General features: G+C 40.8%; 1 protein-coding gene and 1 long non-coding RNA gene across 4 annotated transcripts in view; one reads left to right on the forward strand and one right to left on the reverse strand.

Moving 5' to 3' along the window:
• The window catches only part of RTTN (rotatin), a 163,345-nt gene that overhangs the window by 103,196 nt on the left and 44,257 nt on the right, over positions 1–15,892 (reverse strand). For all 3 annotated transcript variants that reach the window (XM_045459641.1, XM_045459640.1, XM_045459642.1), the window contains exons 15-21: positions 14,714–14,839; positions 14,044–14,160; positions 13,100–13,239; positions 10,035–10,206; positions 8,310–8,409; positions 5,717–5,805; positions 5,005–5,122 (exon numbers count right to left, since the gene is read on the reverse strand). In XM_045459641.1, coding sequence (XP_045315597.1) covers positions 5,005–5,122; positions 5,717–5,805; positions 8,310–8,409; positions 10,035–10,206; positions 13,100–13,239; positions 14,044–14,160; positions 14,714–14,839 — 862 coding nt within the window. The remainder of the gene's footprint in view (positions 1–5,004; positions 5,123–5,716; positions 5,806–8,309; positions 8,410–10,034; positions 10,207–13,099; positions 13,240–14,043; positions 14,161–14,713; positions 14,840–15,892) is intronic.
• LOC123588530 overlaps positions 13,224–15,892 on the forward strand; it is a 46,003-nt gene continuing 43,334 nt past the window's right edge. Inside the window, exon 1 of the long non-coding RNA XR_006707897.1 lies at positions 13,224–13,384. This is a non-coding gene — a long non-coding RNA (uncharacterized LOC123588530). The remainder of the gene's footprint in view (positions 13,385–15,892) is intronic.

The raw sequence follows: 15,892 nt of genomic DNA on the forward strand, positions 1-15,892 counted from the left end.
CTTAACTCAAAGGGAAGAGATGTCATTCTGAGAAACGCAACATTAACCCAGATACACTAACATATGTGGATCATCTGGAGGGCTTGTTCAAACAGAGTTTCTGCTTCTGCAGGTTTGGGCTAGAGCCCGTGAATCCCACACATGGCTGGTCCAGGAACCACACTTGCAGATCCACTCACTCCATACTGTGCGTGAGTAACTTTCAGTTACTCAAAGAAGCAAACTGATCTAGCTTCTAGGAAGGTTTGCCAAGTCTTTTATCTCCAGCTAAAGCCTGCTCATTCAAAGATCTCCTTATTTGATCATTTCTGCCCTTTCTACAAACATATAATCATAGAACTTACATTCGACTTCAAAACACTGTCTTTGTGTTGGTGGTGTTTTAATTTGTGTGTCTTATTTATTACAACAAGATAATGGTAAAGGAAACTGTTCTGAGCTAACAAGACATAAGGATAGCACCACGACATAATTGAAGAGTCCTGGTCAAATCCTTTAGCATTAATAAGCCTCAGTTTCCACTGCTGTAACATTCTCAATGTTAAGATTTCTCAGTGCTTGACAACTATGAAATTCTAATCAACTGGTATGGTGGTGGTACCAATCATACAGGAATAACAACATAATACAGAGCTAGCAAATCCAGGAAAGTAGCAACAAAACATCAGTTGCAAAAGAAGACATTTTTCCTAACTACAAGAAAAAGAAAATGTCAACATGTAATTGACATCACTAAAAATAGCAACTAACAGGGGCGCCTGGGTGGCTCCGTCAGTGGAGAGCCCGACTTCAGCTCGGGTCATGATCTCGCGGTCTGTGAATTCGAGCCCCGCATGGGGCTCGGAGCCTGGAGCCTGCTTCGGATTCTGTGTCTCCCCCTCTCTCTGCTCCTCCCCCAGTCACACTCTGTCTCCCTCTCAAAATAAATAAATGTTTAAAACAAACTAGCAATGAACAGAAACAGAAATACATGTAAGAATTTAATTTATGATAAAGTATACACTCCATAACAGTGGGGATAGGATGAGCTATCATATTTCCAAAAACATAAGAAATTATTGCAATACAACTACCTACAATACGAAAAAAATACATTTAGATCTCTATCTTACACTATATATCAAAATCAATTCTAGATAAAGATCTACATTTTTTAAACACTATAAACACGTTAACAGAAAAAATAGAAGCCTATTTAGCATTATGAATTTGGAAGTGGAGAAGTCTCTCCTTATAGGGCATGATGAAAAGCTCAGTTGCTATAACAGAAAAGCTTTATATACGTTCATAAAATATTTAGGGCTGAAGACAGAATAATAAATACATCAAAAGGATAGAAAGCTTAGAAGAAAATCTTAACATAAAATCAGGCACAAGGTTTCTATTTGTTTTTTGTTCATTTAAATTTTTAATGTTTATTTTCGAAAGAGAGAGAGAGAGAGAGAGAGAGAGAGAGAGAGAGAGAATGTGAGCGGGGGAGGGGCAGAGAGAGAAGGAGACACAGAATCCCAAGCGGGCTCCAGGCTCCCGGCTGTCAGCACAGAGCCCAATGTGGGGCTCAAACTCACGAACTGTGAGATCGTGACCTGAGCCAAAGTCGGACACTTGACCAACTGAGCCACCCAGGTGCCCAGTTTCTATTTGTTACAGAAGGGAAACTACCAGTCACTAAAAGGAAATTAAATACAACAGAAAAATAGGGAATTTACAGAATAAGAAATTTGATATATAATAAATACACAAAAAGATAATCACCTGCCCTAAAAGTTAAAAAAAAGAATAGCAAAAAAATAATAGTGAGATATTACTTTTGCCAATAAGATTAAAGAGATTTTTTAAATGAGACATATTCGATGTTAAGCACGGTTGTGAGGAAAACAGGCACTTTTAAACACCACCGGTGGGAATGATCTGGAGGGGAACTGAACCATATCCTGTAAAATCTCTTTGACCCAGCAGTTCCAATTACAGAGTATGCAGAAGATGATCATAAAATATGATTACTGTTATAGTTAAAAATTCAAGAGAAATATTAATATTAATAGGGCAAACTGAAACCGTGAAACACTGTGCAGTTTTTTGGGTTTTTTTTTTTTAATTTTTTTTTTTTTTCAACGTTTATTTATTTTTGGGACAGAGAGAGACAGAGCATGAACGGGGGAGGGGCAGAGAGAGAGGGAGACACAGAATCGGAAACAGGCTCCAGGCTCCGAGCCATCAGCCCAGAGCCCGACGCGGGGCTCGAACTCACGGACCGCGAGATCGTGACCTGGCTGAAGTCGGACGCTTAACCGACTGCGCCACCCAGGCGCCCCTGGTTTTGTTTTTAAGAAGGCAGTCTCACATGTAATAATATGGAAAGATATTCAAGATACACTTTCACTCAAAAAAAAGCAACACAATACTTAAGTATATCATAAAAATACAACATGGAGGCGCCTGGGTGGCTCAGTCAGTTAAGCGGCCGACTTCGGATCAGGTCATGATCTCGCGGTCCGTGAGTTCGAGCCCCGCGTCGGGCTCTGTGCTGACAGCTCGGAGTCTGGAGCCTGTTTCAGACTCTGTGTCTCCCTCTCTCTGACCCTCCCCCGTTCATGCTCTGTCTCTCTCTCTGTCTCAAACATAAATAAACGTTAAAAAAAAAATTAAAAAAAAAAAATACAACATGGGTGTATAGAAAAGATCATTCCAAATGGTATATGCCAAACAATACCTAGCATATTCTTCTTTGGGGAAACTGAAAGAAAATTTTAGAAACTTCTAGCATTTTAGTTTGTACTGTTCCATACTATTTGAACTTTTACAATAAGGATGTATAAGCTGTGTATATTTAAAACAAAAACAAATCAGCAAAGGTAAGGAAGTGTCGGTTCTTCTCTTGCCTCCACCATTATCTAGTTATGACCTTGGCCAAGTCGATAAATCACTCTAGATCTCAATTTCCTCACTGTAAGATGGTGTAATAAAGGAGTTCTAAATTAACTTCTAACTCTGAAATTCAAGACAGGATTCTGTCAAGACATAAAGTTTATAATTAAAAGCAATGTGTCTGAAAGATTAATTATTATTCCCTTTCCATCTATTCTATAGATAGAATATCCTATAGATAGAATAATCTATTCTATAGATAGAATCTATTCTATCTATATCTATCTATTCTATCTAATCTATTCTATAGATAGAATAATCTTTCTAAAACACATACTTCTCCATTTAATAATTTTAAATGGCTTCTCAGTGCTGTCTACTGTGACCTACCAGGCCCTGCATGAACTGCCCTCTGTGCCTCATCTCATTTTCCCTTCGTGCCTCCAAAATCCAGTCATTCCTGACCAACCACCATTTCAAATATACCATTCTCTCTCATACCTAACCATGGCTCCCTTTATCTGGAAAGCAGCCCTCTCTAATTGGACTACTATTCATTTCTGAAATTCCAACTTAGATCCACGTTTCCTGGAAGCATTCTCCAATGTTTTCCCACCACTCAATCAACTCAGGAACACTTCCCTCTGGCACCAGGAATTCTACTATGACAGGTGGTATTACACTGTATTGTGCATTTGTCAAAGTCTCCAACTACACCACAGGCTCCAAGAGGGCCAATTACCAAACTCATCAACATATCCCCAAGGCCTAGTATTGTATCTCGCGCATAGTATATACTCGATAAACGTTTGCTGAGGAATGAATTTTCCTGGTTGAGTACTTGGTTAAAAAACTAATTCTGCCCTGAAACTAAACCCATTTATAAGAGATGTTGTAATTCATTTTGAGACTCACTGAAGTAGTTCTCACAAACACCAATGAGATAGAATAATTGTTAATACTAAAAGGGTACAGATGATGTTGCCTTGAAGAGTGTATTTGAATCTAGTAAGTGTGCATGAATGCTTGAATAATTTAAATCACAATTATAAATGAAAAAGTAAATAAAAATAAGAATTAAGTTTAAAAAGAAAAAAAAAGAAAAGGTAAACTAGGGACTAAATTTTACTGAATAAGGTTAATAGGAAGATAACACGATTAAAGAAAACTCAAGATCCACAATTACTACTCTTCCTCAGAGCAATCTATGTAAAACTTGTGAAATTGTATACACTATTCAAGACTGTATGAGCCTAGACATTCTGAGTCTACTTAGAATTTCACCTGGTTTGGACCTTGATCAATGCTTTTATTAAATAAACTGTGTCCCCTTCACTTGGAAAGCAGAAGCCATTAGAAGAAAAGAAAATGCTAAAATAAAATGACTACAATCTTATCTATATTCGAATAATACTTTGAACATAAATACTACAATAATTAACAAGGTTAAGCATATTGAGACATTTGATCAAGATGCCTCTTTTAGAATTATTTAAAAGCAGTAGCCTGAACTTCTAAGAAAGAAAATAGCACAAAATGTTACCAAACTTTCTATTGAGAATGGTCAGGAGGAAGAAAAAGAGAACAAAACTACATGGAATTTTTCAACCTAAACACATTAAAATGGGTTTAAAAAAAATCATACTTTATAAAATAAAATAAATTCATGCTCAGAGTCATTCAGGATGGTCTGGTTGCCACTGCACATGGCCTGGGTGTATACTCTTAATGTCAGTTTATTGACATCATCAGATGCCACGCTGGAGGTCAGGATGGAAAGGCACAAGCAAACTAACACTGTGGGAACAGGAACTGGAACAAGGCAGGAATGACGGCAGCTAGAGCTCTCTCTATAGATAACAAGTAAGTGAGCACCAAATGAAAGCCACATCAATGTGCAAAGAACAATCAGAGGCTTCAGCCTTTCTCAGTTCTGAGACCTAATCAGTGACAAGAGTACAAGGAAATTTCCACAAAAGAAACATTTTCCATTGTGAGGAGTATTTTTAGCAGCTTATTCACTAAAAAACGTTGTTATTCTGTTAGCAAGATGGAAACTAAATGTTACCTACATTTAAAGAATAACACTTAACGCTTAAGACTGATCTCATTATTAGCAGAACTTATTTTACTCACCTCTGAATAACAGGGTTAAGAGAGAAGACTGTTGTGAGAGGGCCACACGCATGACCGGGTCAGCACAAAGAACCTTCCTCAAAAGCGTGAGGCACGGCTGGATCAAGCACTCTACAACCTGGCCAGGAGGGAAAAAACACAGTTATTTTATTATCAACAATTCTAAGGTGAGGTAAAATAAACTATAATCTTACTCTAAATTTTATGCTTTTTCATCAAAATTGTGTCAAACATAAATGCAAATAAATATTAAGAATTATTTTCCGGGGTGCCTGCGTGGTTCAGTCACTTAAGTGTCTGACTTCAGCTCAGGTCATGATCTCCTCGTTCGTGAGTTCGAGCCCCACGTCGGGCTCCATGCTGACAAAACGGAGCCTGCTTGGGATCCTCTCTCTCTCCACCTCTCTCTGTGCCCTTCCCCCACTCATGCTCGCTCTCTCAAAATAATAAACTATAAAAAATTTTTTTAATAATTATTTTCCACTGAAAATAAGCTTTGTCTATACTTCTGCTTACATATCTTTAAAAAAGTTAAGACTAGTTTTCCTTTATAGAGATCCCACTCTTAGAAATAAAAACCTAAACAAGGTACTTGGTATTAATCAGGATTTAATTTTCAAGTACTTATCCAAATACAGATGAATTTAGCTTCAGATCTGATTAATAAAAATACCAATCTGTAAAAATATGTATACATACATATCAGTCTTACCTCACCATCCTGACATACACATTCATTTAAATATTCAATTATCTTGTCAATTAAGCATAACTTTTTCACCACAGCATGCATTTTAATATCTGTAAACCCCAAAAAAAGAAGTTACTAAGAGTTAAAAATTATTTTCTCAAGTTTTAAAAATACAGAACAGATATCCAAAACTCAAACTGTTAAAAATAGTTACACATGGTGTTGAATTTTAGAGAATGAAACTTTGAACTTCTACTCTATATACACCTGAACTATTTGAAAACTTTTAAGGAACAAGTACATCCTACTTACTTCTACAATGTAGAAATCAAAAACTATTACAAAAATAAGTTCAGACCCTAAAAGCTACTAGAATTTTCAGTATATAAAAGAATCCTTTTATTTATACATGACAAATTATTTTCTTCATATTGTTTCATTGACAATTCTTCTGTTTTCCAAATCCATCACCTCAAAATGTTTAGAATTATCCACAAGTGATGTTAATAGCTTGCAACATGGTCATTTTCTATTAATAAACACTCAGATTTCAGGGGCGCCTGGTGGACTCAGTCAGGCAACTCTTGATCTTGGGAGTCCTGAGTTTGAGCCCCACACTGGGTGCTGAGATGACTTAAAAAAATAAAAGTAAATAAATACAAACTCAGACTTCTAATCTCAAACTGCCAATAGCAAATATAAAGGGTAAGGGATTGTTACATACTGTATGTGTTTCTAAAAAACATTAACTCTTTTTTAATAACATACATACTGCGTCTGTGTGTGTGTGTGTGTGTGTGCACGTTCACTGCTATGTACTGTTTATGTTCCCCCCAAATTCTTACGTTGAAACCTAATCTCCAGTGAGATATTAGAAATTGGGGCCTTTGGGAGGCAATTAGGTCATGAATGGTGGAGCACTGAAGAATGGCATGAGTGCCCTTGTCAAAGAGGCCTCAGGGAGCTTCCTTGCCTCTGCTCCCTATGAGGACATAGGGAAAAGACGGCTATCTATGGACCAAGAAGGTGGCTCTCACCAGACAATGAATCTGCTGGCACCTTGATCTTGCACTTTCAGCCCCCAGAGCTGTCAGAAATAAATTTCTGTTGTTCATAAGCTACCCAGTCTGTGGTATTCTATTAGAGCAGCCTAAACAGAGTAACACCTGTGCAAACACACACACACACACACACACACACACACACACACACAATTATCACTAGCAACAAAAGCTCTACTTGCTTATACATTAGTTATAAGTATTTAACATCTCTCAAGACAAATCATGTTCTCCTATACTCTCATTGAGAATATACATATATGCAATGAGAAAAACATAAATACTGTACCCATATTGATACTGCACTAGTAGCTGTGACTGTAACTACCTTTAGCTGCCACTTAAAAAAAAAAAGTTCCCACTACTCACCAATACAATGTACACCAAAATTATAAGTTTTATTTTTGGAATGTTAAAAATACTGAAAGAACACTCTCTACAAGAGATTTTTTATCTTCTTAGTTAAGGCTGTCCACATTTTCTACAGCCTTATTTTCTGTAGTCTATATCATTGTTATTAAAGCCACAAATCTGCTGGATATGCTTTTTCAACTTACTCTGTCATCCCAGTTTCCACTAATGTCATGGCAGGAACATTAATTAAGCACATCCCATGTTGCGAGTCAGAAACAATCTTTTTATGTAAGTGCAAACTTATCGTTTGTCTCAAAAATTATCATTTGTCTCAAATATTAAAGATAACTATATACATCACATACAGGAAAAAATAAAAAACCGGAAGAATGGAAGCCTATGGAATAACACTACAAATAAAGTTAAGAGTATATTTTACTAGCTGTTTTTTATAATAAACCTTTAAAGAAAACACATAGCTACAGTGCACTATTTTTATTTTATCCACCCACAAAGTACTGTTTGATTGATTTCTCTACCCAAGACAGAACAAACTGAAAACATCGTGTACTAGGTAAATTGAGAAAGGAACATTTGATTCACTATTAGAATTATATCAATATCTTAGAAGGAAGACAATCCTATCATATGACATTCTACAGGTTAAATAATGGTACTGTAGACCAGGGATCAGCAAACTGTCTCTGAAAGAACTAGAAAACATGGTAGATGTTGCTGGTCACATATTGTCTTTGTCACATATTCTTTTTGTTTCTTTTTTCTAATAACTATTTAAAAATGTAAAAACCAGGGTGCCTGGGTAGCTCAGTCAATTGAGCATCCAACTCTTCACTTTGGCTCAGGTCATGACCTCACGGTTTACAGGTTCAAACCCCACAATGGGCTCTGTGCTAACAGCACAGAGCCTGCTTGGGATTCTCTGTCTCCCTCTCTGCCCCTCCCTGCTCATGCACACACGCTCTCACTCTCTCAAAAAAAATTAAATCAGTGAAAACAAAAAAAAGTAAAAACCATTCTTAAGGGCTATGAGAAAAAAAAAAAAAAAAAAAAAAAAAAGACCGTAGCCTGCATCTGGCCCCCAAAACTGCAGTTTGCAACCCCTGATACCACTGCACTTAGTTAGCTATTTCAAGTCAACTATCAGCAGTACAGCAATCATTTTCCTTAAAAGACATTACCTTGCATAATCACAGCTAACTGTTCTGCGGCTGACTTTCTCAAGACAAGATCGATATCATCTGAGGTAAAGATTTCATATACCTTTTCAACAGTCTCCAACTGAAAACCAAAAAAAAGAAAAAAAAAGAAAGAATTTGTTTTCATCTACTTCAAATTGTCCAATAAAATTTTATAATTTATACCATAAGAACAAAAGCTTCAAAATCAACTTTACTTAAGTGATATATTCACATGATGTAAATTTGCAGCAATGATGCGCTATGTCAGGGAAAACTTAAGTTCTAAAACAAAGAGCCGTCATGTCAACTAAGCCTCTCTTCCTAAGGTAGGTTTTTGCCAGGAAGTCATTCACAATCCATTAGCCACCTTAAGAACTTCACAGAAAACATGCAAGCTACGTGACATTTCCATAGGTAGCAACCTGAGAAGAGTGATCCCAGACATGTGACTGGGGACTTCTGTGTGGCTCCCAAAAGCCACCGGCTAGAAGACCTTGGCCCCCTACCTTTCCTGCCTCTTACACACCCTAAGCACATGGCCCTCTAGGGCTTGCTGCCCAGCATCCCAACACAGCCACTCCCAACACTAGTCACTCTGTACCAGGACAGGGTCTGAGGTGGCAAACCCAAAAGTGAGTGGGGAGGGGAAGGGACAAAGACGACACTCCATTCACCACCCACTGCTATCTCCTCGCCCTAGCAGGGACTCACAAAGACAGTGCTAGAACCCCTACTCCCCACCACCCTCCGTATCACACACACGGCACAGGAGCAGCTACCAGTGGTTAGTGCTCAGGGAGTCCCCGGCAGGACCTGGTGCGGGGTCAAGGCAGGTCGAGGCGACGATCCTCCTGCGAGGGCTGTCACCTGGCCCCAGATGCTTAGGTTAGAAGAACACTGTATGTGCTTCCCCATTTAAAAACTCCACTGTATTACCTGGGGCTGTACAATACTACCACAGGCTCTGGGGGGCTAGCCTAAACTTAAATAAAAACTGATAGACTGTATACTTGAAGCCACGAGAGAAGCTATCAAGCACAGGAATGAATCAATGATGATAACGAACAGCTTCCTTCATCTACTCCTGCACTGGTCCCGGACGGCGTGGGTACAGTCTTGGCTAATGATGGGGAGTTGGGCGCTACACCTCTGGAGGTACAGAAAGAGCCAAAGATTTAGGAAAGAGGTCAACAACAAAATCCCAGAACTACTATGACACTTAAGAAGTCCCTTTGCCACCCGTATTACTATTTTCCTCTTGCAATGAAGAGGCTGATAACTTTTGTCATGGGAATGGTCTCCTTTTGGCTTAGAGGCTATTTTTGAACATAAGAACAAGAAGAATTTCCGATAGTTTTTTACGTCAGTAGCATTTGTTTTTAAGAGTCACCACAGAATTTCTTTCCACTGCGTTAACCTTATATTATATTTAAATTATTATTCTAATTAATTTGCATTTCCAGCATATATATTAAATGAAAAGGATATAAAACCAGGCATGTAGTAGGCACTGAAAAAATTCAAGAAATATTTATTCAATAAATAAATGTATCCAGAAGCCAGATAAAGCAGAAGACAACTTCAAACTACCATGAATAACCACACTTGAAGGTAGCTAGCACCTGTTCTCAGATGCATAAACCAACTGAAGAACGTAACATAAAATATGTGATATACAAATATAGCAAGTAAGCACAAAATAAGAAACTCAAAAGTTATATTCACCTTAATAATCAGTTCTTTTCTGTCATCCAATTTGAGTTCAATAGGTTTCTTCACGATAAATAAATTAGTAACTCTGGAGAGAAGTCTGGCATCTATTGAAGGGCGCTTTACATGAGCCCCGTCTTCCCTTGTAAGATGGCATGCTAAAAGCTTTAATGCTAGTGAACGGACCCTAAAGAAACAAAGTGTTCCAATCAATGTTTTGTAATATACAATGCCTATAAATTTTAAAAGCCTACAATCACAAAGCATTATTGTATATCAATACAATAATTAGCCATGCTTATACTGACATTACTAACAATGGTACTTTACTTTTCTATTAAAACTTTTGGTGTACAACCACAATTATTTTTTCAATTTTATATTTATAAATAAACATCAGAAATAAGGAATCAATAAAGTTACAGTTACAAATGAAGAGACAGACTCACTGAGACTGTCAACTTCACAGTCCATTATCAATACCATAGTCAACTGCAGTATATTAACCTGCAAATTACAACCCTAACTCCTGATTCCAAGTCCAGTGATCTAGCTGAAAATCAAAAATTATCACAGACTCATGAACAGAGTACAAACATTAGGTCAAACCTCCAGGAAAGTAATCACATTAATAACTAAAATGTGATGTCTTAACAATATATGAAAACGTTCTTATATTACAGATTAAACAGATTCTTCTCAAATAAGGAAACACAGGGGTGCCTGGGTGGCTCAGTAGGTTGAGCGATCAATTCTTGACCTCAGCTCAGGTCACGATCTCATGGTTTGGGTTGTGAGACTAAGCCCCATGTGAAGTTCTGTGCTAGGAGCGTGGAGCCCACTTGAGATTCTCTCTCACCCTCTCCCCCTCTCTCTGCCCCTTCCCTCTCTGTCAAAATAAATAAACTTAAAAAAAAATAAGAAAATGTAAATATTTGTGATTCCCATCAAAATTCTGTTTTATCTGGAATGGATTAGAATTAAGGTCATTTCAGTGGCCAGGTGGGAGATTTCAAGAAAAGACTAGATATCGCATGCCATTAGACAACAAAATGGAAAAACAAAACACCATCAAGTAGACAAAGGACGCTGAGTTGAGAGACAGTGAGACAACCAGGTATCTATCACTACTCTGACAGGTTCCTGAACTATATAAAAACTGGGCAAATTGTAAGCGAGTAATCCAAGTTTCAAGTTCCAGGTTTTAAGTATAGCTTATAAAACAAGAGTTAAGACCTGCGTATTCGGGGAGACCTCCCTACTGCGGCCAAGGCTGGGTCACCTTGCTGTGTGTGGTCCTGTCACCCTGAAGTTCCTATATCGTAACATTCATCTTGCATCATTACAACTAATAATAAAGTGTAACTGGTAAATGCTCTCCCTCCAATTGCACATCCAATTCTGTACGGGCAGTGCCGTGCTCACGCTGTGCGCGGTCACGTTCCCACGACCTGCCACAGTTCTTAGGCACACACTTGACATCAATAAGTACTTGCCAAATCTAACAGAAAGCGGAAACTTACAGTAATGTTATTAACAGATACCATCTTCAGAGTACTAATATTTACTCCAAGATGGCGTGGGAAGTCAGGCAAACCTTCGCCCTATACCATGTGCTGTTAGAACAGCTAGGTACCTACACGAAGCTCTTCCTTTGCTGCCTTCGCCCCAGGCCAATGCCATCTGTATTAAACTCTGGGGCTGTCAGTTTAGGGACAGGCACAACTCCCAGTGAGAAGGCTGGAGTGAAATGTGGAAAGCATATATGTACGCATCTCCTCTAGTACGTAAATTTAGCGCCTTTTTAGGTTTAGCATGTGGCGCCAGAGTCCAGTTATTCCATTTATTTCCTTCAACAAATAGGTTTTGAGCGGATTTATGTCCAAAGTACTCTATGAAGTTCCAAGGACATAAAGACCAGCTGGTGGACAGGGTTCCGGCCTACGTGGCGTTTAGGGGCTGGTGGGACAGGGTAGAATTGACCAGATGAGAACAAGTATGTAATTCAAACTGTTTTGAGTTCCGAGTGACAGAGAATTACCTTACTGGGAGAGCGGTCTGGGCCGGCGGTGGGCTCCAGGGAGGGGATTTCTAAGTGCTGGGAATGACCTGCCTGATTAAGTCAGTCTTTGTTTACCCGGGGAGTACGGCCTCCGAAGGTGCACGGGAAACAAACTTCTGTTGTGTGGAAATCACCAAATCTGGGGGTGTGGCGTACTACAGTAGCACCTTAATAAAGGCACCCCCAGCCCTGTGGAGGCCGGTCCCTGCGGAGCACAGCTCAACTCCCCCTCTGCCTGCACCACTTAACTCTACCGAGCTTTATGTCTAGGCTGTAAGGTGCTACTGTCTCTTCTCTTGATTTCCCTCCCTGCGTGGTCTGAGCGTGTTAGACGATAGCCACCTACTTCCGGCGTTTTCAGTCTGATCATCTGCTTACAAATAAGCTCCTGTATTAGCGGGACGTGAGGTTTGAGTGAAGCAAAATCATCCACCGTCAAAAGGACATCCGGCCCTCCCAGCCTTTCAACCGACTCTGTAGGCCTTGACCTCTTCTCAGTGAGGGAAAACCTAACCCCTGTTACCTAAACGGCAACAGAAAGATCCACGGGGCACTGACAGAGAGGGAGAGACGACAGTGCATTTTTCTTCTTCTCGTTTGGTTTCAACGGCACTTAACACTACTGGTGGAGAAAAGAACACGTTTCCAGCTTCCCAAAGACGAGGACAAACGCCTGCTTACTCTGGTGTTCAGTCAACCGGCCCGCTACCCTTTGACCAAGGCCTGCTTTTCACAAGGCCCGTGGAGCAAAGGAGGGTGCCGGTTCCTGAGGAGACACCACGCGCGCGTCCCCGCGGCTCACCGTCAGCCCACAGCCCCAGCAACGGCACTTGGCGGCGCCGGAACCCAGACCGGTCCCACAGTGAGGCTGGCTGCCTCTGCGGACGCTCCGGGAACGCAGCTTCCCTTCCCTTTACCTTCGTTGGTTCTACCCTGCGTCAGGACACAACACCGAGGCCCCCCCCGCCATCCCCGCTCTCGGCGCAGGCGCAGTCCGGGAGCGCACGGCTGTACTCACGGCGGCTTCCTCACGAGCAGGAGCCGCAGCAGGGCCCTCAGGTGCGCGGTGCCGGGGAGAGCCCCCTCGTCCGCCTCGGGGCTCGCTCTGCTCAGGAGGAGGACGCATTTTCCCAGAGGCTCTTCGGTGTCGGCGTAGCCCTAACGGATTTCGGAGAAAGGGAAGTGACCGTTTGCTGGACACATGCCGCTCGACTTTTTAACTTGGAAAGAAGAACTGCGTAGGCCCGTCGAGCAGCCCCCGGACTTCTTTCAGTTCGGCCGAAGGGTCACTTGGCAGAATGAGGTGAGAGGCTTACATAAAGCTGCGCTTAAAAATAACACTGCGAAACTTCAGGAAAATATGCCAACTCCCCCGACGCCCGCCAATTCTTCTATTTTCCAAGGGCCTGACTGTGGCACCTCCCGCGGAGGAGGCAGACACGAAGGGCCCCCTCTCCGCAAGGACTGTTCCCAGAATGGCGCTGCCCATCCACTTTCTCACCCACAGACAGCGGGGTGGCGTGGGGGGGGGGGGACCCCGGGGTGGGGGGACCCCCAATCCCCTCGCTCCTCCTCCCCCTCCATCACCCAGCACGAGTGCGGGAAAAGCCTGTCCCCCAGAACCTGTTAATCGAAGTCCCGTACGTACAGGGATGGAATTCACCAGGCAAGTTTCGTTACATACCATGTGCTTCAAAAGCCCCGCGAGCCTTGCCCGAAAGCCTCCACGGAAGGCCGCGTTCCGGGCTTCGGTCGGTGCCACACGCCTGCTCCTCGCTTCTCACCCCCCGCCCCGGCCGGGTACGTAAAGTGCACGCGCGCAAAGGAGCTCCCACAGCGCCCTGCTCGCTCCACCCCCCCATCTCCCTCGCCACGTGACAGCTCTGCTGTGTGCACGTGCTTCCGTCAGTCACACTCGACGCCAGACAAACGGGACGGGAAGTGGGGAATCGCTCCGAGTACCTGCAGCACGGGAATGACAGGACACAGAGACTCAATAAACTTGCTCCAGGTCACCGCTGTCATCATCAGTCGTCCCTGCAGCAGATACATCAGAATGGCCTTGGCAGCGGCGTTCACCTGCCCGACGAGACGACACGATCAAAGAACCCAACGAAGTGAGGTCTCCCGCTAAGTCACCGTATGTGCCCGTAACTCTGTGCAAAATCTGGGAAGGTGCTCCAATTAACCTCCCTTCCTTCAAATGTTCACATTCTGCAGCTTCACCTTACATTCTGGTCTCAACCCTTCTTCCTACCTAATGATAAGGATTTCCTTGTGGTTTTGTGTTTTTTGTTTTTGCTTTTTACATTTAAGGTATATTTTTCCATTCAATACAATGTTCCCTCATAATACAACCTGCTTGCCATAACTACTGTACAGTCGTAGCCTACATGAAAAACATAAACAGCTTCATCTGAATTCTTTGAGAACAAGTATGTCCTATATTTTGATTCTCACATTTTCCTTAACATTTCTTTTTATGTAAATAACACCGCAACTAAACCCATACATCAAAAGCAAGTTTCTTCTCAGCTTCTCATCACACTATCTACTTATGTTACAATATTATCTTCATTTAACCGAGTATAATTATATTTGTCTTTTGCATTTAATCTTAACATGGCCATACCTCATTTTTGGGTTCCTGAATGCCAAATGCAGAGATTTCATACAGAACTTTCGGGTGAAGTAGAAAATGAATTCCATTACAAAGTGAAGACACAGGTTTAGTGACATTATGGACACCTAAACATTCCTGTAAAATAGTTTTAAAAAAATTCAGTGACACTAATTCTCCAAAGGACTCCTCTTTCTTCTGTTGACACTTTTTCACTTCATTGAAACTTTTCTTTTACCTAATAGAGGATGAAAAAAAGTTCTCTTGCCTGAGCTTTTGAGTCTACATGATACGCATGTTATGTTACTCTCTGCCAACAAGCAGTTTTCATAATGATAAACATAAAAAAATAACATAACAAACTTATCCCAGGGTGTTTATATTTTGCTTACTGAGGTTTGAAGAAGAAAAACAAAATTCAAATGAAAACAGACTTGAAGTTTTGGGGGAAAGGGAGGACAACATATATGCAGGATATTTATCATCAATATATTGATAATACATCACTGAATACAAGTACTGACTGCGTACTGTCTCTCAGACTCATTATCACAAATTCTTTTCTCAATCGGAGCTAGAGAACACTATTTTCTTGGGGACTGCCTAAGATGGCAGAGGGGGAAAAAGCTCCCTGAAATATTAACAGAATTTAAATACAATATAAAAAGGTAAACATAAAATCCACAGTGACTCTCAGAAATGAAATTTTCTTTGCTCTGCAAAATTCTACTTCCTAACCACTACCAATAATTCAGAGGTCAAAAAGTTATACATACACATACGTACATATACACACACGTATTTATACATATTTTTTCTCTTTAGATTTTAACTTCATGCCAGACAGCAACTGTATATTCTGAGCTTTTGAAACAGCATAGCCTTGGCTTATGGTTTAAGAAAAGCTCTGTCACTTACTTCCTCAGAACACTTAAACTCTCTGACCTTCAGTTTCTTAATGGGAATAAGACGCGATCCTTAATGAAACACCTCTCATCACTAAATACACATCAACTTACCTACACTGGTCTTTATGCCAAACAAAAAAGCACTAGAATCCCATCCAAGACCAATCCTGCCCGTAACCTGCATCCTAGCTGTCCTCCTAACACCTGTTCCTGTACCTGTGTTCCTGCACAGTTCCTGCACCTGTGTCTTCTTCTCCAGCACCTTTACTTCCTCTTCTTCCAG

The sequence above is a fragment of the Leopardus geoffroyi genome, chromosome D3, assembly GCF_018350155.1.
Source record: "Leopardus geoffroyi isolate Oge1 chromosome D3, O.geoffroyi_Oge1_pat1.0, whole genome shotgun sequence".
NCBI classification, from domain to species: Eukaryota; Metazoa; Chordata; class Mammalia; order Carnivora; family Felidae; genus Leopardus; species Leopardus geoffroyi.